At 53.7% G+C, this 21,764-nt stretch overlaps 1 protein-coding gene and 1 pseudogene across 1 annotated transcript; one reads left to right on the top strand and one right to left on the bottom strand.

Annotated features, from left to right (window-relative positions):
• Positions 1 to 1,641: 1,641 nt before the first annotated feature.
• LOC128069494 (melanoma-associated antigen 10-like) lies at positions 1,642 to 2,436 on the bottom strand. The gene has a single exon (XM_052662670.1). It carries the CDS (start codon positions 2,434 to 2,436, stop codon positions 1,642 to 1,644), a length of 795 nt encoding a protein of 264 aa, XP_052518630.1.
• A 3,830-nt stretch (positions 2,437 to 6,266) lies between these two features.
• On the top strand, positions 6,267 to 13,449 carry LOC128069492 (heat shock transcription factor, X-linked member 3-like; annotated as a pseudogene).
• The last annotated feature ends 8,315 nt before the right edge of the window (positions 13,450 to 21,764 follow it).

Raw genomic sequence — 21,764 nt, 5'->3', positions numbered from 1 at the left:
CGCTCCTGTCATTTGATGCCAGGCACAGCCTTAACCTGTTGAGTCTCTGCTGCCTCCACACTTCTGAACCTGCCTGAAGCCAGGGACGCTGGTGGATGTTGCATCTTTTTTTTTTTTTTTAATATAACAGCAAAAGAGACACAGATGTATGGATGTTGCATCTCTTCTGGCTAGTACTTCTTTCTTTTGTCATTTGGATCTCAGACTCTGGGTCTCAGATAAATAAAAAAAAGCAGTCAAAATCGCTGCTCTGTGCGTTTTCCTCTTAGAGGTTATGTTATTCAACCAGGGTGTATGTGTGTGTTTGAGGGGTGTGGAGCAGTGTCTTTCCCAGCTGGGAATCAAAGTTCCCAGGATCCAGTCACCTAGCAGGATTTCTCCACTTAGCAGCTTCTCTTCACTCATTCCATCCCTCTGATATCTAGAGCATGGGCACAAGTGGCCAAAATAAAGTCCAGATGACCAAATAAATGGTCATTTCAATATACTTGGTAATCTGCTTTCCCAGGACAGAGAGCAGAGGGCCAGCCCAGGGAATACTGGGCCATACTTCAAAGCAACATTTGCTCTTCTCCAGGATTCTGAGCAGATGGTGGGGCAGTGGTAGAAAACACCTCCTTTGCCCCTGTGGTCAACAGCAATGCAACAACAGTCAGGACCCCTTCCTTCCTGCCCGAGAAAGAGATCTCTCTGTGTTTTATCCAAGACGCAAAAGGATACCTCACAGCAATGATCTGTTTCAGACTTTCCCGTCACCCCCAAGACACACTGTCTGCAAGTCTGAAGGATGCCACCATGCAGCCTCATCACAATCACCTCCCACAGAAGGAACCCAGCTTCCCAAAGCTCCAGAACACCCTGGCTCAGACATTGACATTGCAGCGTTCCTCTAGGAGCCCGAGTGCCCCGCCCTGTGTTGCCTGGTTTAGTGTGACTAGGGGACTTATCTCCACCTTCTTCGTGTGACTAGGGCTCCTAGATCATCGCTCAAGGTGTGTGTGGGGGGTAGTGTCCGGCTCCTCCCAGTGTCCCCACTGCTAACCCAGCCTTTCACGGAGCAGCGGCTCCATAAAGGTCTTTGGAATACACGAGCCAGTGAGCAGGGGGCTCAATTCATTATCCGCTGATTCCTTAAATAACCCAGGCAAATCCAAATGAACAAGACATTATTTAGTTTTTGAAAATGACACACAAGAAGGACAGAACCATGAATTCACTACAATTACTCTTATCATCTCTTCCATCATCAATATTACTGCCAAGTAAGCTCACTTTTCCAAAACAGTTCTAATTCCAATTCCACTGCATCCTGTTCAGGACCACAAAACACAATGGAAGAGTCTCCAATCTCTTTTACAAAACAGCAAAACTCTTGCGCACAATCTGGGTAAGCGCAAATGCACTGTGATCAGCATCATTCACGAAGCTGAGACACTGAAGTTTATTTAGCATTCTATGAAAACAATCAAAGTCTGAAAATTATCTAAGGAGAACTGGTGAATCTCCATGTCATCACACAGAAAACAAATGCAATGAAGCTATACACTGGTTCCCCAAACTGCCCCAGGCCCTCACTTCTGAGAAGGCTGACCGCTCCCTCTTCAATCTCAGAGCGAAGGCTCACCTGGATGCTGCTCTGGCTCAGTCCGCCTCATCGTCCTCCCTTGCAGCCTCTGAAGACTGCAGTGGGAAGGCCCTCAAAGCCCTTTGTTTGACCCTGAGCAGAAATGCCATGATTTCCCACTTGCTGGTCTCCGCATAAGCCCGGGGACCCCACAGGAACTCATAGCGAGCAGGGTGGCTGTAAGGCACCTGCCGGTACTCCAGGTACCCCTCCTGCACCCACACGTGGGTCAGAAGTGTCCTGGGCTCCCCAAAGATGCAGTGCACACTCCCAGCATACACACCCAATCTGCTGAGTGCTCCCCAGACCTTCTGCTCAGGGGCACGGTCTCCATTCCGCATGATCAGGTTGAGGACCAGCACCAGGAGGCCGGCCTTGGGGATGCTCTGCCCACTGCTCAGCATTGCGTTGCAGCTGAGGCCCAGGATGGAGACCATGATGTAGATGTGCTCCCTGGGGTCCACCTCCTTCACTTCCACGCCAAAGACCAGCTGCAGGCACTGCGAGGCTTGGCTGAAGACCACCGGGAAGTACTCCTGGTTATCCCTGAGGACCTTATTCAGCATTTCCGCCTGGGAGGTCGGCTCCTTGGCTCGATACTTGAGGAGCAGGAACTTCATTAGGCTAGCTATCATCTCATTCAGCGCTTCCTGGGGCAAGGACTCCCCAGTGCCTAAGGAGGACACTGTGGGGGAGGAGGCCGAGGCAGATGCAGCCACCCCTGCCTCAGCCCCCAAGAGCTGCACATTCACCGGGCCCTGGGCCTCGCCAGGGTCCTGAAAATCTTCCTCGGGCTTGCTCAGCTCACTCATCTCGACCACGAGCGTGATGCCTGGGATCAAACCACAGACAGGAGTCAGCCAGGGTGACAGATGGGGACCACGGGCCAGGCTGGGGGAGAGAGGGGCTGTGAATGGCCTCAGCTGAGCACCACACCCTGGGCGGACTGACACAGGCAACTTACAGGTCTCCGCTTGAGGGGTGCTCTCAGACCTCACAGGGGAAAGCCTCCGGGGCAGCCAGTCCCCTGGCTACCGGAAGGAGGAAGTGAGGTGGCTCCGCAGGGTACAGTCAGCACAGTCCAAGACTTCCGAGGCTGACAAGGTGGGGGATTAGGCCCTTGGGTGGTCCCTTCCGTTCTGGGGTGGGGAGCCCCCGGTGCACACTCAGGGTACCCTCCTCACCTTGACTCCTGGTACTGCCTGCACCTTCTCTGCCCTCTGACCTCAGGGCACGCGCCTCAGTCCTCTGCCTTCCCCTCCTGGTTCCTGCAGCTCCTGTGAGAAAAAGGGAAGGGGGCGGCTCGGGGGTATCCTGTGGCACAGCCCTGAGCCTTCTGTGACAGTATGCGGGGTGGACTCTGTGAGGTCCCCCCAGTTGTGTGGTGGGAGGTCCCCTCAGGGCTCCCTTGTAGTGCTCACCTTGCCCCTGGCACCACCCTGTCCCTCCCCTCTGGGGGCCTGCATGGAAATTCAGAACAAGATCCCAGCCTCAACAGAAAGCGCTGAGGGGCTCCACATGCTGCCGAACCTGCCCAGGGCTTCCTGTGGGTCCTAGGCTGGGGACATGCTCGGTCCTCAGCTCCTCCTGACGTCCTGCCTGGCCTCCCAGCACTGACCACAGGGACGGGGGTCTGCTTAGTCCTCCCTCGGGTTTGGGGAGTTCAGCCTCTGCTGACCTGAAGCCTCTGCCCTCCGCCCAAATAAACCTCACCTCCCGGGGTCCCTGAGCCAGAAGTCAAGAAACTGCTCACCCCACTCTAGGGCCTCCCAGAGTCCCCACAAGGGCTAGGATCCCTGCCTCCCTGTTGCGGTCTTTCCGCTTCAGTCCATCCTCGCATGCAGCCTGGCCCTCAGGCAGGACCGGAGATTGTCCCGTCCGCCATTTTGAGACCCCGCCGCTTTCACAAGATCCCCGGTCTCTCTCAGACCAGCATGTAAGAAAGGCAGACAGACAGAATGTGCTCCCAGGGCCGACTACAGGGGTGGGGATCTGTGGGGTTCCCTTGCTCCTCATGCAGGGTCCCCTCAGTCCTCCTTCAGGCACCTCACCTGCCTCCGGCCGGGACCTGGGATTCTCGCCTCTCCCCAGCTGAAGCCCCGCCCCTTATACCACCCCCAGTCTCTCCAAGACCCGGATGTCAGGAAGTCAGACCATGCCTGCTGCGCTCCTCCGACCCCCACAGTTGCCCTGGACTGACGGCAGAGATGAGCTTCTCTGAGGTACCCTCTGACTGGGGTTCAGGGTCCTCTAGTTCCTCCTCAGGGTCCTCAACCTGACACCCCACCGGCCCTGGGAATCGGACCACCTAAGGCCCCGCCCCATATGCAAGGTCCCCAGTCTGAGATCCCGACCGACCGAGGTCAGGAAGTCAGCCCCCCTACCAGGTCTCCAGTCTGAGATCCGGATATGAGGAAGTGAAACCACGCACGTTGGGCTCATCCTACCCCAGGGCCGCCAAGGACCAACAGCAGCTACAGGCTTCTCCGAGGTCTCCTCTGATTGGGGTCCAGAGTCCGCTCGGTCCTCCCTCAGGGTCCTCAACTTGAAACTCTGGAGGAGCTGGGCTTCTTCCCTCTGCTCACCCGAGGCCATGCCCCCTTTCCCAGGTCCCCAGTTTCTCTGAGACCTGGATGTCAGGAAATGCAGCATGTGCTCAGCCACCCTCTGTGTTCCCTGAGCCTTGATGTGAGGGTCCCGCCTTGGGTCAACACTAGGGGTATCCCTGGATCTGCCAGGGCTCAAGATGAGGTCCCTGAGGGATGATAAAAGGTAACCCCACTGATCCCTGCCCCTGCTGTCAGCCCTGGGCCACCCTGGTGGTGGGATGAGCACTTGGCAGCCTGTTCTGACTTCCACATCTGCATCTCAGAGACATTAGGCAACTGTTAGAAGGGTCAGGGCCTCAGATGGGAAGAGGGGGAGATCTTAGATCTTTTGAGGGTCAAGGTGAAGACAGTAAGGGAAGACTGAGAGGACGCTGGACCCCAGAGCAGAGTGGGGTCTGGGAGGACATAGGACAGATGAACCATGCTGCATTTCCTGACATCCGGGTGTCAGAGAGACTGGGGACCTGACATAACGGATGGGGCACGAGTGGGGAGAGGAGAGAATCGAAAGCCCTTGCACAGAGACAAGTTGAGGTCCCTGAGGGATGACTGAAGGGACCCCAAGCGAAGACTCTAGGGACCCCAAGGTAAGACTGATGGAACCCCACAGATCTCAGCCCCTGTTATCGGCCCTGGGAGCCCTTGGGGTGAGAAGAGCACACTAGGTCTGTCCTCTCTTCCTGAGTTCCGGGTCTGTGAGCGTGGGGACCAGGTGTGAGGAGCAGGGACCTCTTCCCACCTTTCCTAGTGGGGAGACGACAGAGCCTAGGTCCTACCGGAAGTCAAGGTGAACACCCTGAGCGAGGACTGAGGGTAGTCAGATCTCAGACCAGAGGGAACCTAGGTAGTCCCCAGGCAGGACACCTTCATGCCGCATTGCCTGACCTCCCCGTCAGAGAGACGGGTGAAAGCAGCAGAGCCTCCCGATTGCAGACAGGACACTTGCAGATCTTGCCTGGAGTACAGGCTCCATGCGAGGAGGGACCGAGACAGTTAGACCCCAACAGGGAGGGACTTGGCCCTTGCAGGAGGGTCTTGGAGGGCCCAGAGCAGGGTGGTGAGCAGGGTGAGCAGCTTCTTGACATCTGGCCTAGGGACCTCGTGAGGTGAGGTTTTTCGGGTGGAGAGCGGATGTCTTCAGGTTAGCAGAGGCTGGACACACCAATCCCGATGGAGGACTAAGCAGACCCCTGCCTCTGTGGTCAGTGCTGGGAGGCCAGGCAGAACGTGAGGAGGAGTTGAGGACCGAGCATCTCCCCAGCCTAGGACCCGTGGGATTCCCTGGGCAGGTGTGGCCTCTTGTGGGGCCCCTCAGCACTTTTTGTTCAGGTTAGGGTCTTGTTCTGAGTTTCCTTGCAGGTCCCCAGAGGGTAGGGACCAGGCTGTACCAGGGGAAGGGTGAGCACTGCAAGGGAGCCCTGAGGGGACCTCCCGCCACACAAAACTGAGGGGACCTCACAGAGTCCACCCCTCGTACTGTCACAGAAGGCTGAGGGCTGTGCCACAGGATACCCCCGAGCTGCATCCTCCCTTTTTCTCACAGGAGCTGCAGGAACCAGGAGGAGAAAGCAGAGGTCTGAGGCCCATGTCCTGAGGTCAGAGAGCAGAGGTGGTCCAGGCAGTACCCAGAGTCAAGGTGAGGAGGGTGCCCTGAGTGTACACCAGGGGCTCCCCATCCCAGAGCAGAGGGGACCCCACATGGGCCCAATCCCACCACCTTGTCAGCCTCGGAAGTCTTGGACTGTGCTGACTGCACCCTGGGGAGACACCTCACTTCCTTCTTCAGGTAGCCAGGGGACTGGATGCCCCGGAGGCTTGCGCCTGTGAAGTCTGAGAACACCTTTCAAGAGGAGATGCATAAGTGGCCTGTGGCCGCCCAGGGTGTGGTTTTCAGCTGAGGCTGTTCACAGCCCCTCTCTCCACCATTCAGGCCTGTGGTCCCCGTATGTCCCCATCTGCCCCCCGCCCCCCTCCGCCGCCTCCCTCCTGCCTCAGGCTGTGGTTTGATCCCAGGCATCGTGCTCATGGTCGACATGAGTGAGCTGAGCAAGCTGGAGGAAGAACTTGGACCCAGGCCCAGGGCCTATTGGAGGCACAGCTCTTGGGGCCTGAGGCAGGGGAGACTGCAATTGCCCGCCCCCCCAACAGTCTCTGGCCTTGCCCCCGGTAGCTCTGAATGAGATTCTGGCTAACCTGATTAAGTTCCTGCTGCTCATGCATCCGGCCAAGGAGCTGACCTCCCAAGTGGAAATGCTAAAGACGGTCCTCAGGGATAACCAGGAGCACTTTCTGGTGGTCTTCAGCCAAGCCTCACAGTGCCTGCAGCTGGTCTGTGGTGTGGAGGTGAAGGAGGTGGAACCCAGGGAGCACATCTACATCATGGTCCCCACCGTGGGCCTCACCTATGATATGATGCTGAACAGTGGGCAGGGCCTGCCCAAGGCCGGCCTCCCGGTACTGGTCCTCAGCCTAATCATGTGGAATGGAGACCGTGCCCCTGAGGAGAAGGTCAGGGGAGCACTCAGCAGGATGGGGGGCGGTGTCGAGAGTGAGCACTGCAACTTTGGGGAGCCCAGGGAGCTGCTTACCCACATGTGGGTGCAGGAGGGGTACCTGGCATACCGGCAAGTGCCTGAAAGCCACCCTGCCCGCTCTGAGTTCCTGTGGGGTCCCCAGGCCTATGCAGAGACCAGCAAGTGGGACGTCGTGGCATTTCTGCTCAGGGTCCAACAAAGGGCTTTGAGGGCCTTCCCACCCCTGTCTACGTAGCCTGCAAGGGAGGAGGATGAGGCGGGCTGAGCCAGAGCAGCATCCAGGTGATCCTTCCCTCTGTGATTGAAGAGGGAGAGGTCAGCCTTCTCAGACGTGCTGGCCCAGGCCAGTTGGGGAAACTGGTGTATAGCATCTTTGGGTTACTCTTCTCTATGATGACATGGAGATTCATCTGTTTTCCTTAGAGAACTTTCAAACTTTGATTGTTTTTTTTTTTTTCCATGATTGTTTTCATAGAAGGCTAAATAAACTTCAGTGTCTTAACTTAGTGAATGATGTTGATCACAGTGTGTTTGAACTTACCCAGTTCGAGAACAAGAGCTTCGCTGTTTTGTATAAGAGATTGGAGACTCTTCCATTGTGTTTTGTGGTCCCGAACAGGATGCAATGGAATTGGAATTAGAACTATTTTGGAAAAGTGAGCTTACTTAGCAGTACTATTGATGGGGGAAGAATTAGATGATAAAAGTAATTGTAGTGAATGCATGGTTCTGTCCTTCTTGTGTGTCATTTTCAAAAACTAAATTATCTCTGTTTATTTGGATTTGCCTGGGTCATTTTAGGAAGTAGCAGATAATGAATTAAGCCCCCTGCTCACTGGCTCGTGTATTCCGAAGACCTTTTAGGAGCCTCTGCTCTGTGAAATGCTGTGTTAGCAGTGGGGATACTAGGAGAAGCAGGACACCCCCACACCTAGAGCGACGGTCTAGGAGCTGCAGTCACGAGGAAGGTGGAAAGACATCCCATAGTCGCAATGAACAGTGCAACACAGGGCAGGGTGGTGGGGTTACGGGAGGAGTGTTGGAGTGTCAGTGCCTGAGCCAGGGTGGTTTGGGGCTTGGGAAAGCTGGGTTCTTTCTGTGGGAGGTGACCGTGTTGAGGCTGGGTGGTGGCAGCCCTCAGACTTGCAGACAGTGTGTCTTGGGGGTGACGGGAAATTCTGAAGTGGATCGTTGCTGTGAGGTGTCCTTTTGCATCTTGGATAAAGCCCAGAGAGATCTCTTTCTTGGGCAGGAAGGAAGGGGCCCTGGCTCTCGTCACATTGCTCTTGATCACAGGGGCAAATGAGGTGTTTTCACACCCCATGCTGCTGCTACTGCTGCTAAGCCGCTTCAGTCGTGTCTGACTCTGTGCGACCCCATAGACAGCAGCCCACCAGGCTCCCCCGTCCCTGGGATTCTCCAGGCAAGAACACTGGAGTGGGTTGCCATTTCCTTCTCCAGTGGGTGAAAGTGAAAAGTGAAAGTGAAGTCGCTCAGTCGTATCCGACTCTTAGTGACCCCATGGACTGCAGCCTGCCAGGCTCCTCCATCCATGGGATTTCCCAGGCAAGAGTACTGGAGTGGGGTGCCATTGCCTTCTCCATCATACCCCATATCTGCTAGGAATTCTGCAGAACTTGGTCACACTCCCTTGAAGTGGTGCCCAAGAAATCCACGAAACTACTCTCTTTTTCCTGGACCAGGGGATCCAGATCATAAAGTGTTAATTAGCTTTGAATTATCTTGATTGTATTTGGCCATCATAATCAATGAATCGACCTCTGTTGGGGCTGCAATGAAGGAAAATAACGGTTTGGATGGAAGACCGGCTGAGGCAGAGGCAAAGACTGGTTCTTGCTTCTATTTCCTATAGCAGCTTGGGTCCTGCTGGAACACTCCTTCACACCCAAATTTAACAGGTCCTCTAACTGGAAATGGGGCTTAACAGGTAGCTAAAATGATGAAGAATCTGCTTGCACTGTGGGAGACCTGGGTTCGATTTCTGGGTCAGGAAGATTGCCTAGAGAAGGGCATGGCAACCCACTCCAGTATTCCTGCCTGGAGAATTCCATGGACAGAGGAGACTGGCAGGCTACAGTCCACGGAATTGCAAAGAGTCAGACATGACTGAGTGACAAACACTATAGTCCACTATGGTCTAAGTAGAAAAGTTTCTTAGTTTTATTTATGAAACATCCAGTTTGGGTGATTAGCTATTCCACATCCTATTGAGGGTCATATTCTCTGACAGGCCTGGACCACAAAGCAGCCAACCCCATCCCACAGTGGAGAGTGGAGGAGTGTCTGGGGGCAACGATGTGCGAGATTCCTGTCCTGTCATCACAGTGCCAACAGCCGCCAGGCCCTGCGAGCTCTGTACTGTCCCTCAGGCCCATCCTGCAACCCAGCATACGGGGCTCCTCACACCTGCTCACCTCCCAGATGAAGAACTCAGGCCACGGGGCTTGGGCATCTTCCCAAGACCATCTGCTAGTGAGGGCCAGGGTGGGCTTAGAGCCCTGGTCTCAATTCCTCTGGAGCCCCTGCCCTCCCCGCCCAGCCCAGGCTGTGCCCCATCCTTCCGACACCTCACGCCTTCCTCTTAGTGCTACATGATGTCTCTGAGGCGACAAAAAGCAGGCTGGCAGAAGGAAGGGGACAAGGTGAATCAGAAGCACTGTGGGCTGCTCTGTGCTTTGCTGAGAACTGACTCTGTCTGGGGCCGGTGTCTCTGTGCAGTCCCAGCACCTCCTGAGTGAGGGCAGCGCCCTGTCCTTGCTGCTGCCATGGGGCCTCCTGCCCAAGTGAATGTGCCAGGCTGACCAGCTTCTCACTGAGCAGGAGGGAGGAGGGCCTGACTGTATGGTCCCAGTACCCACTGGGATAAGGCTCCTATAGGAGCCTCCTCCGATATGGGAGGGAAGGTAACACAGGCAGACCCCTGAGGCTCCAGGCCTCTCCAGCTGCAGTGAAGGAGGGGAGCAGCTGCAGGGCCTCTGCTCTGGGGACACCAGGGTGGGGATGCCAAGCGCAGGGGCAGGAGAGCTAGGCTGAGAAGGGCAGGCCTTTGACATCATGAGAGCTTGGTGTGTGCACAACACATGTGTCCCAAGCACCAGCTGACGAAGTCTCCTCAGTGCCACGTGAACCCACTGCCAGGCCCCAGGTGGTGCCTGGAGGATGGGGACCAGAAAATGCAGCTCCCTCAGGACCCAGGGTGTGAGGCGGTGCCCCGAGTGGGTTTGGGTGGGGGCAGGAAAGGCCACCTAGCCAAGCTGCCCACAGATACCAGTCTCCGGTCCCCTTCAGAGGAGCCACCAGTGGTCTCCATCCAGTCAGATGAACCGACCTGAAGGAATGCCTTGTCAGCCTGTTTAGGAGTGCAAAGGCAAGGGAGCAAGCCCAAGTCGAGGCCTGCAAGCTCCATTCTGGCCACCAGTCCTCAGGCCAAAATTCCCTGGGAGAGCCTCTTCCACAGCCTCTTAGCTCTCCCCTTTCACACACCAGGCTGTGCCCCTCACACAGGGCAAATGACCCTGATGAGTGGCAGAACTAGGGGGACACCGTCCCTAGGGGGACAGTGCCCTAGGGTCCTCACACGTGGGCCTTTCCAAGGTGCTGGTCTGTCCCCTACATGGGATTTTGAAGAACAGTGGCCCACAAAGGTCAGAGAACACACATCTCCAAACCCACTGCCCTATCGTCCATGTGCTGTGAAGACAGGTGACTCTCACTTGGGTTTCATCCAGTCCCACACCCAGACTCTCATCCATTTTCAAATACAGGTAGACAGGGGCATCCTTTGGTCACATCTAGCTCAACAACTGAGAATTCTCCCTGGGGGTGAGTGTGTATAAAGGAGACTCCTTGAAAAGTACCTAACCTGTGAGCCAACAAAATCATTCAATGTACCAGCCATCTAGGTAAGGGAGAACAGGTCCACAGTGGTGGTGGGGGCAGGGGCAGGGGCAGGGGTGGAGAAGATCAGAGCTGGCCTCGGAGAGGACCAGTGAAATGCTTGTTTTCAACAGAACAAGCTGTGCCTTGAGCCCCTAGTCAAGTCCTTCAAAGGGCAAGTACCCATGGGACATGCAAGTTGGACATGGGAGGCCAGGACTGGGGATAGCAGAAGTCAAACCACCCCAGTTACGAAAGGAAACAGGACTTCGAGTCAGCCTCCAGGGAGTCTAAATCCAAGTCTGAGACTCTGGGAAGGGGGCAGGGAAAGCACACACCCAGGTGTTCCCAAGGTGAGCCATGAGAGCAGTCTTTATAGGAAGAAATGGAAACTGAAGGCAACAACCCGTAATGTTCAGTGGGATGACGTCTGGGGGTGGGCAGAACTCAGGAGGCTGCGAGTTCAGCAGAGCACCTGGCTGTGCCCTCTTACACGGCATCGTGTGGAGTCCATGTCTCGTGTGGAGTCCGTGTCCATGTCTCCTTATTCTCCACCGTCAAGTGGAACGTGAGGTCGCTCCCACTGTGCTCAAGCACAGCCCTATTCTGGGGAGGGCTTGACCTGGGGGGTGCTGGGGACAGGACAACAGGACTCTGACTTTGGGGCCATCTGAGCGGGACCTACCTACCGGCAGCACCAGTTGGAAGAGACCAAAGCCAGAAGAGGGGCAAGGAGACCGGGATGGGGGTTGGGGGGTGGGGTGGGACCAACACCTCAGCTAGGCCATCCAGCCCACTACGGACCCGGTCTTCTGGGAGGGACAGTTCCCAGGAGCCCATCTGACCCCTGAGGTCTCTCTCGGTGGAAGCTGAGCCAGGACTCACCAGGGCCTGGCCCTTTAGCAGAAGCCAGCCACAGGCCTGCCCATTGCTAAGGAGGGAGGTGGAGCCAGGGGCACGTTTGTCAACCCATCCAGGGCCTGGCCCCCTGAAACAAGGTGCCTGGCAGCAGATGAGAGCTTTTGCAGGCAACCTGAAACATGTTTTTCTGTACTTTCAGACAAGAAACAAGCTGGGGATCCCATCCCTGTCTACATCCCCCCTGCCCCACACTGGGTGCAGGGCTGCCTCACCACATCAGCTCTGTGACATCATGAAACAATTAAGGGAGCTGACCACTTAATTGGCTGCCAGATTCTAGAACCTCTACAGAGTATTTTTGCCCCCCCCGCCCCCCAACCCTGGCCTGAGGCCCTTCTGCCCTGAGCGTTCACTGCTTGGATAGAGAATGCTCCTGAGCTAGAGTGGCTCCATGGCTAGTCAGAGTTCCAACGAGGCACACAGCCCCGCTGGCCCCATCAACTGATGGGGAGCCCACAGCAGGAGAGAACCCCCCCCCAATCTTTCCCAATGCAAATGTGTATTCAGGGGAGGTTTTGGCAAAGCAGGGTGACCAACCCGAGAGCCTAGATCTGGGCTCCCAAGACAACCCGCCCCCCCACAGGGCCCAAACCCAGAAACAGCCAACAAGGAAGAGAACAACACCATCCTCAGGCTGTCCTTCCCCAGGAAGCTCTGGATGATCATGGAGGATGCGGCCTTCACCTGTGTGCACTGGAACAACAAGGGAGACACAGTGGTCATCAAGGCAGATCTCTTCCAGACAGAGGTCCTCCAGGGCAGAGGCGTGGACAGGATCTTTGAGACAGACAGCATCCAGAGTTTTATCTGTGAACTGAACCTGTATGAGTTCAGTAAAATCCATCCTTCGGGTAGCTCTGTGGGGAAAAAGAGGATGATGGTAAAGAAGAAAGCCCTTCCAGGGAGACTAGACTAGATGACCCGAGTGCGGGACAGCTTTCGTTTCCCAGGAGAACTGTTTTCTCATGAGAGGGTGGTTAAGGAAAGAGAAGAAAGCAGAGCCTTTAGTGTTCCACAAATCCCCTTAGACAGGATCCACATGGGTGACTCCAGATCCTGAGAGGCCACTTGATGTCAGGGACCTCCAGCAACACCTCAAGCGAGGCCGACCCCAGGGGAGCTCTAGGGAGCACACTCGCTAGGGCCTCAACCTGCCAGGAATGAAAAGACCTTGTCTCCCTCCTTAGGGAAGGCCAGGACTGTGGTGGGGAGGAGGGCAGCGAGGAATGGCTATTCTCCTCCACAACGGCTAAAGTAATCCATGTCCTTTCAGATCTATCACAGCTCCAACTTTCAGAGAGACAAGCCTCTCTTCCTGCAGAACATCCAGACAAAAGGCAACCCCATAACAACTGCTCAGCCCGCCACTGGCACAACAATGACTCCAAAGAGAAAGAAGTGAGCGTTGACGACCAGACACTCTCCTTGATTCCATCACAATGAGTCCACCCAAGAGGCTGACAAGAAGGCCCAGAAGGGAGCCCCAACTGCTCACGGAACCCACGGCCGGCACTCTTTTGTGTTCTGTGGCCTCTGGTTTATGGGCAGTGTAGCCGTGCAGGCCGGGGCAAACCATCTTCCCAGAGAACAGGGCAGCCCCAGTGGAGAGGGTACGTCCAGCAATGCCACGTCTGTACCCCCGGCTACTGCTGGAAGGGACACCACAGGGCAACTGTCCGAGAGCCTCCCAGAGTACCCAGGTTATGGTTCAGTGATGATTGTGTACAGCATCTATTATTCCATCATGAAGGCGGCCGTTTCACTTGTGGCCCCAAACGAGGCCCCTGAGGTGGAAGAGGAGCAGGAGACCTCAGATTACAAGTGTGCCCTCTGTGAGCAGTTTGAGAACAACCCCAGTCCCTGAGCTGCCAGGTCCCCAGGGACACTCAAAAGCACTCTCTTGTAATCAAAAATCTAATTCTGGCTCTAATAAAGTAAAGCAAAACTTCACTGGAGTAAATAAAGAATTGAACAAGAACTTTGAGTCTGTGTTCTTTATCTGTCCATGCTATTCAGACATGGCACTGGATGAGCCACATGAGGCTGGAAGCCCACACCCCAGGAAAGCTTCAGTCCAGTCCTCATGGTCCATTTTCATCTGAAGCAGCAGCATTTCACACGCTCGGCCAAGGGTCTGACCCACAAGCTGAGCGCTGAGGCAAACCCAGGACGGACTGGTCCCCGTGCCTTGCCTGCCACTCAGCAGACAGCCCAGCCAGGCTCCTGACCTTGGGGGTGTCACCTTCCATGAGTCATGCACCCTGAAGCAGAAGGGGCTGCTCCTGGGTCCCCCGATGATGCCATAGGTTTCTGATCAGTAGCTGAGAGTCTCCAGCTCCCAATCCAGGGGCCTCCTCAAGAGGTGGGGGTGACCCCACCGGCTAAAGGCCTTGCAAACACATGACCCCAAACCCAAAGACAAGTACGAGGTTTCCACAAGGTGAGCACTAGCCCTTGTTGTTCTGAGCTCACAGCTGTATTTAAGAGCCTGTCTTTGGACGTGGAATAGCCAGGCACCGCATCCAACACACACACTTTGTGAGCCAAGGGACACTTTCCAGCAGGGCAAGGGTCACCTGCAAGAACAAACCACGGCCTGTTTCTGGGCCTGCGGGCCTGTCCAGGTGCTGGAGGCCTTGCCGGCTACTGATGCTCAGCCCAGCCCTTGGCCCTCCCCCATCACCTGCTGGACACTGTTCCAACATTGGGGAGTTTCGACCAGAACATAGAGGGAAAAGCACTAATCGGTTTCTTAACAACACATTCACAACCACCTAGACCGAGCAGGGCCGAAATGAGTGGCGATGCCACTTTTTCATAAAGGTCAAAGTCCCAGAGACTCTCACTGAGTCCAGAGCAGCAACACACAGTGGGAGTCTTGGGCCTGACCCTGCAGCAAGTGGGCAGCCCACCGCTGGGCGGGGTCAATTCAGACTGAACTAGGAGAGCATGTCCAGGGCACGGCGGCAACGGGACAGTGTCACCATGAGAGACTGGTCTCTCAGTCACCTTCCACTTGAGAGCCTAGTCTGGACAGGCCTTCTGCCCAAAGGGGATCAGGTGCTCGAAGATGTCCACCTGGAAGATGGCCTTCCTGGCCCTCCCCGGGGCAGGCTGCAGCAGCCAGTGGGGGTTGGTGAGTGCAGTCAGTACGTCTGTTGCAGGTCAGGCAGCAGGGCTTGATTCTCCAGCTCCTCCACCTCGTCTGGACCTAGGTTTTCTGGGCACAGCAAAGTGACCCCAATGTCCACGAGACCTGCGTGCAAAGACAGGACACAGAAGGAGAACAATGTGATTCAAAGTCACACCTGCTAGAGACTAAGACCGCATTACGGAAGGGAACCTGGGTGAACTGGATCCTCTGTCTGAGCATTTCAGCACGCTCACCTCGGCAAAGGTAATTCAGGGCGAGGCCAAGTGAGGGAGGGAGCAAAGTGAAAGGGAGAGGCCTGGTGCTCCAGGAACTCACCAGGACAGGAGCAGCTCTCAGTCTGACCACTGCAGGCCACAGGGTCAGAGCAGGAGGGCCCTGGTGGGGAGCCTGCAGACATCAGGTCCCCAAGTGATTCACCAGCAGACAGGTGTTGCTGTGGGGCCTCACCCGTGGGGAGTCAGGGGATTTGCTCTGGCTCTGCTGCAGGCAGTGGGGATGGGGAACCCAGGCTGGGTGCTGTGGTGCCTCTCATGTTCTCTGCCGGGCACACACATGCACGTAGGAACATGCACAGAGACAAGTGCCACATGCAGACCTGGATCTGGGTGGGGCTCATCCACTGGAGCTCTCTGCTCCGGCACCTCCCATCAGGCCGCATCCTCCCAGTCCAGTGCCCAATGTGGGTGGCCAGGGTCCTCATAGCACGGGCTGCTACCGCGTTTCCAGGTTCTTGACATTGTTTAAGAAGAAACCTGGATAAGGCTTTCAGAAGGACAGACAGCCAAACTTCATCTCCAAGGGCTCCCAGGGTCTCATGTGGCTGTGGAAACACAGATCCACAAAGGCCAGGAGCCTGACACAGCGGCCTCCAAGCTCACAGCCTTGGGCCGGACATCACCCCATGTGTCTGAGCATCCTCCAAGCCTCCTGACACAGAAGGGAGGGTCGCAGAGGGCTGGTGCCTTCCATCCATCTCCACACTGTCTGTAGACAGGGGTTGGTGAGCCAGAGGACCTGCCCATCACATGTAGTCTGTGGGGAGGTCAGGAAGGAAGGCGGGACAGCAGGAGAGAGGCATGAGGTGAGTCTGAAGACAGAGGGAGTCAAAACCCTGGGAGCAGTCAGGAGGGAGGGTGGCTCCTCTGGCTTCACAGCCCAGGGGCTGGGCTCTGGTCCTCTCCCAGCACAGACAGGCACAGTCCTGGGCTTGGTTTCCCCCAGCCCTGGGCCCCACCCCAACCCTCAGCTCCCTGGCCCCATCACTGCCCATGCTCTGCAGATCCTCCATCTTAGCCCATGGATGCTGAGCACAGATCTGTGCTAACCAATCTGGCCTTGACCCCGGGGCTGCCCTGGACCTCAGACACCCTGCCAGGTGTCTTCCCCAGGTGTCTTCACCTTTGGGAGTCACCTTCCTCCCAGCCCTTCCCACACCATGCCCTCCTCTGTCTGCAGACGCACCGGCCCCTGCCCAGAGCCTAGAGGAAGGACAGAGAGCAGAAACAACTGGGACGGACATGTCCTTGCCAGGCCTGGGATGGCACCACGCAAGGATCACAGAATTCAAACCTCAAAAAACCCGCTAGGTTACTGTCACCTCGTTCAACTGCTGAGGAGGAGCCGGGGGATAGAGAGGTAGCCCATGACTGTAGGAGACATGACCACATGCACCTCCATTCTCACTTCTTTCCTTGTACCTGGTTGGGGTTCCTTGTTTACTGGAAGAGGGTGGAGTCAGAGGAGCAGAGCTGCAGTCCTGAACCTCAGCGGCATCTCAGCACCTTGCAGGGAGCCTCCATTTCCATGTGTCTGTGAGGATGGGGACAAAGTCCCAGAGGCACCCAGCTCAGGGCCTTCCAGGCCTTTCCTTCCCCAAACACAGCAAAGCCACAGTTCTCACAGGCCCACAAGACCCCACCTGATCTGGCTCCTACCCTAGTGGCCTGCTCTCTTCAGTGCTGGATTCACCCCCGGTAGCTAAGAAGGCCATCCTTCCATCCGTAGAACATTCCAGTGTGTTCCTACCTCAGAGCCTTTGTAAGGTGTGAGGAGTCACATCACGTCCCTTCAGAGTCAGGTGCTGGAGTCTCAATCCCCTGTACCTCGCCGGACCTTACAGACAAAGGAAAGGTCTTCTCAGAGCTGACGGTGGTCAAGTGAGCTCATTAGGATGGAACCTCCTCTAACAGGATGGCTGTCTCCATACAAAGGACACATTTAGAGACAGATAAACACAGAGGAGAACTCTGGGTGAAGAGGAAGGTGGAGCTCTCCAAACCCAGACACGCCCACCATGGCCAGCAAAGCCCCAGAAGTGAGGGGGGAGATATGGGACAGACTCTCCACATCCGTCATGAGAACCAAACGTCAGTCGACACCTTGACCTCAGTTGCTGACCTCCTGCACCAATGCGGTTTGTAGTTTGAGCCACCCAGCCTGTGTGAGCCTGACACAAAACCCCTTCTCCAAAGAAGACTCTTTCTTCAAAGATGACACAGATGTCCGACAGGCACATGAAAAGAAGCTCAACATATGGTCCTAATTATTAGACTAATACAAATCAACACTCCAATGAAGTATTGCCTTACACTGGTCAGAATGGCCATCATCAATAAAACCTGTGAAGAATAAATGCTGGAGAGGGTGCAGAGAAAAGGGAACCCTTGTACATTGTTGGTGAAATGTAAATGGGTACAGTCAATAGGGAGAGCAGTATGGAGGATCCTTAAACAACTACAAACAGAACTACCAGATGATCCAGCAATCCCACTCCTAAACATATACCTGGAAAAGACAGAAACTCTAATATGAAAAGATACTCGGACCCCAATGTTCATTGCAGCACTATTTACAGCAGACAAGATATGGAAGAAACCCAAATGTCCATCAACGGATGATTGGATAAAGAAGATGTGGTTTGCGCGTGCACGTGCATGCACACACACACACACACAGGAATACTGCTCAGCCATGAAAAATAATGAAGTAATACCATCTGTGGCAACACAGATGGTCCTAGAGTATCATATTAAGAGAAGGAAGTCAGAAAGAGAAAGATAAATATTCTATGGTATCACTTATATGTGGAATCTAAAAGACGATACAAATGAAATTATTTACAAAGCAGAAACAGACTCAGAGAACAAATTTATGGTTACCAAAGAGGAAAAGCAGGGGAAGGGATAAATAAGGAGTTTGAGATTAACAGATACACATGACTATGTATAAAATAGGACTACTGTGGTGCTGGGGAAGACTCTTGAGAGTCCCTTGGACAGCAAGGAGATCAAGCCAGTCCATCCTAAAGGAAATCAACCCTGAATATGCATTGGAAGGATTGATGCTAAAGCTGATGGGAAGAGCTGACTCACCTGGGCTCTGTCCTCTCCGTACCTGAGTCTCTTCTCCTCACACCAGGTCCTCAGTCTCTCAGATACCAGGATGTCAGGAAGCCAGGACAGGCCTAGTGTGCTCTTCTCACCCCAGGGGCTCCCAGGGCCAATGACAGGGGCGGGAACCTGGGGTCCCTTGAGTCCTCCTCAGGGACCTCACTTTGTGTCTGGGTAGAAGTTCTGATTCTCTCTCCTCCCTTACTAAGCCCCCACCCCTTATACCAGGACTCTAGTCTCTCTGAGACCCAGATGTCAAGAAGTCTGCTCCCTATACCAGGACCCCAGTCTGAACCCTGTATGTTAGGAAGTCAGACGCCTATATCAGGTCCCCAGTTTGAGACTGGATGTCAGGAAGTCAGCCCCCTATACCAGGTCCCCAGTCTCTCTGAGCCCTGCTGCTGCTGCTGCTGCTGCTAAGTCGCCTCAGTCATGTCTGACTCTGTCTCAGACTGGGGACCTGAAACAGGCGCCTGACTTCCTAACATTCGGGCTTCAGACTGGGGTCCTGGTATAGGGAGCAGACTTCCTGACATCCAGGTCTCAGACTGAGGATCTGAAACAGGCGCCTGACTTCCTGACATCCGGGCTTCAGATTGGGGTCCTGGTACACGGAGCAGACTTCCTGGTCTCTGAGAGACTGGTGTCTTGGTGTAAGTGCTGGGACCTTAGTAGGGGACAGGAGACAATCTGAAGTCCTACCCAGAGACAACTTGAGGTCCCTGAGGAGGACTGATGGAACGCCACAGATCCTTACCACTGTCATCAGTCGTGGGAGCCCCTGGGATGAGAAGAGCACACTAGGTCTGTTCTGACTTCCTGACATCTGGGCCTGTGGGAGACTGGGGACCTGGTGTGAGGAGCAAGGACTCAGGTGGGGAGAGGACAGGGGCCAGTGGAGTCGGCTCTTCCCATCAGCTGACCAATGTATTGGAGCTTCAATTTTAGCATTAGTCCTTCCAATGGATATTCAGAGTTGATTTCGTTTAGGATCGACAGGCTTGGTCTCCTTGCTGTCCAAGGAACTTTCAAGAGGTCCATGAATCAAGGCAAATTGGAAGCGGTCAAACAGGAGATGACAAGAGTAAACATCAACATTCTAGGAATCAGTGAACTAAAATGGACTGGAATGGGTGAATTTAATTCAGATGACCATTATATCTACTACTGTGGGCAGGAATCCCTTTGAAGAAATGGAGTAGCTGTCATAGTCAACAAAAGAGTCTGAAATGCAGTACTTGGATGCAGTCTCAAAGACGACAGAATGATCTCTGTTTGTTTCCAAGGCAAACCATTCAATATCATGGTAATCCAAGTCTATGCCCCAACCAGTAACGCTGAAGAAGCTGAAGATGAACAGTTCTATGAAGACCTACAAGACCTTCTAGAACTAACACCTCCAAAAGATGTCCCTTTCATTGCAGGGGAATGGAATGCAAAAGTAGGAAGTCAAGAAATACCTGGAGTAACAGGCAATTTTGGCCTTGGATTACAGAATGAAGCAGGGCGAAGGCTAATAGAGTTCTGCCAAGAGAACGCACTGGTCATAGCAAACACCCTCTTCCAACAACACAGGAGAAGACTCTACACATGGACACCACCAGATGGTCAACACCAAAATCAGATTGATTACATTCTTTGCAGCCAAAGATGGATAAGCTCTATACAGTCAGCAAAAACAAGACTGGGAGCTGACTGTGGCGCAGATCATGAACTCTTTATTGCCAAAGTCAGACTGATATTGAAGAAAGTGGAGAAAACCACTAGACCATTCAGGTATGACCTAAATCAAATCCCTTATGACTATACAGTGGAAGTGAGAAATGGATTTAAGGGACTAAATCTGATAGACAGAATGCCTGATAAACTATGGTTGGAGGTTCATGACACTGTACAGAAATCAAGACCATCCCCAAGAAAAACAAATGCAAAAAAGCAAAATGGCTGTCTGAGGAGGCCTTACAAATAGCTATGAAAAGAAGGGAAGCAAAAAGCCAAGGAGAAAAGGAAAGATGTATCAATTTGAATGCAGAGTTCCAAAGAATAGCAAGGAGAGATAAGAAAGCCTTCCTCAGTGATCAATGTAAAGAAATAGAGGAAAACAATAGAATGGGAAAGACTAGAGATCTCTTCAAGGAAATTAGAGATACCAAGGGAACATTTCATGCAAAGATGGGCTCAATAAAGTACAGAAATGGTAGGGACCTAACAGAAGCAGAAGATAATAAGAAGAGGTAGCAAGAATACACAAAAGTACCGTACAAAAAAGATCCTCACGGCCCAGATAATCACAATGGTGTAATCACTCACCTAGAGCCAGACATCTTTGAATGTGAAGTCAAGTGGGCTTTAGGAAGCATCAGTATGAACAAAGCTAGTGGAGGTGATGGAATTCAAGTTGAGCTTTTCAAATCCTGAAACACAATGCTGTGAAAGAGCTGCACTCAATATGTCAGCAAATTTGGAAAACTCAGCAGTGGCCACAGGACTGGAAAAGGTCAGTTTTCATTCCAATCCCAAAGAAAGACAATGCCAAAGAATGCTCAAACAGATGGTATTACTTCATTATTTTTCATGACTGAGTAGTATTCCTGTGTGTGTCGGGGGGTGTGTGTGTGTGCATGTGAGCACCACATCTTCTTTATCCACTCATCTGTTGACAGATATTTAGGATGCTTCCATATCTTGTCTGCATTGGGGTGTATGTATCTTTTAATATTAGAGTTTTTGTCTTTTCCAAGCATATATTCAGGAGTGGGATTGCTGGATCATATGGTAGTTCCGTTTGTTGTTGTTTAAGGATCTTCCACACTGTTCTTCATATTGACTGTTTCAGTTTATGTTTCCACCAATAGTGTACAAGGGTTCCTTTTTCTCTGCACACTCTCCAGCATTTATTCTTTGTAGGTTTTATTGATGATGGCCTTTCTGACCAGGGTAAGGTGATAGTTCACTGGAGTTTTGGTTTGAATTTGTCTAATAATTAAGAATGTTGAGCATCTTTTCAAGTGCCTGTTAGCCATCTGTGTCATCTTTGGAGAAAGGGTCTTCTCTGGAGTATGGCTTTTGTGTAAGGGTCACACAGGCTGGGTAGCTCAAAGTATGATCCGTGTTGGCTCAGTAGACCAGGAGCCGAGGTCGAGGTGTCAGCTGATGTTGGCTATCATGTGGGCTGTGGGAAGAGTCTGTCCCATCTCTACCCCCTCACTTCCAGGGCATTGCTGACCATGGTGGGTGTGTCTGGGCTTGGAGAGCTCCACCTTCTTCTTCACCCAGAGTTCTCCTGTGTACCTTTCTGTCTCTAAATGTGCCCTTCATGTGGAGCCTGCGGTCCTGTTAGAGCAGGGTCCATCCTAATGAGCTCACTAGACCTCCATCAGCTCTGTGAAGACCTTTTCTTTGTCTTTAATGTCACGCCAAGGTACTTGGGATTCAGACTCTAGCACCTGACTCTGAGGGGCATGATGTGTCTCCTCACACCCTACAAAGGCCCTGAGGTAGGAAGACACTGGAATGTTCCAAGTATGGAAGGATGATCTTCATGGCTACCAGGGGTGAATCTAGAGGGGAGGAGAGCAGGTCACCAGGGTAGGAGCCAGATCTCATGGGGCCTCACGGGCCCGTGGTAACTGTGGC

The sequence above is a fragment of the Budorcas taxicolor genome, chromosome X (genome assembly GCF_023091745.1).
Source record: "Budorcas taxicolor isolate Tak-1 chromosome X, Takin1.1, whole genome shotgun sequence".
Lineage (NCBI taxonomy): Eukaryota > Metazoa > Chordata > Mammalia > Artiodactyla > Bovidae > Budorcas > Budorcas taxicolor.
This window is presented reverse-complemented; position numbering and strand designations above follow the sequence as displayed.

Coding starts and splice junctions, on each gene's coding strand:
- LOC128069494 (XM_052662670.1), bottom strand. CDS start 2,436: ATGAGTGAGCTGAGCAAGCCCGAGGAAGATTTTCAGGACCCTGGCGAG.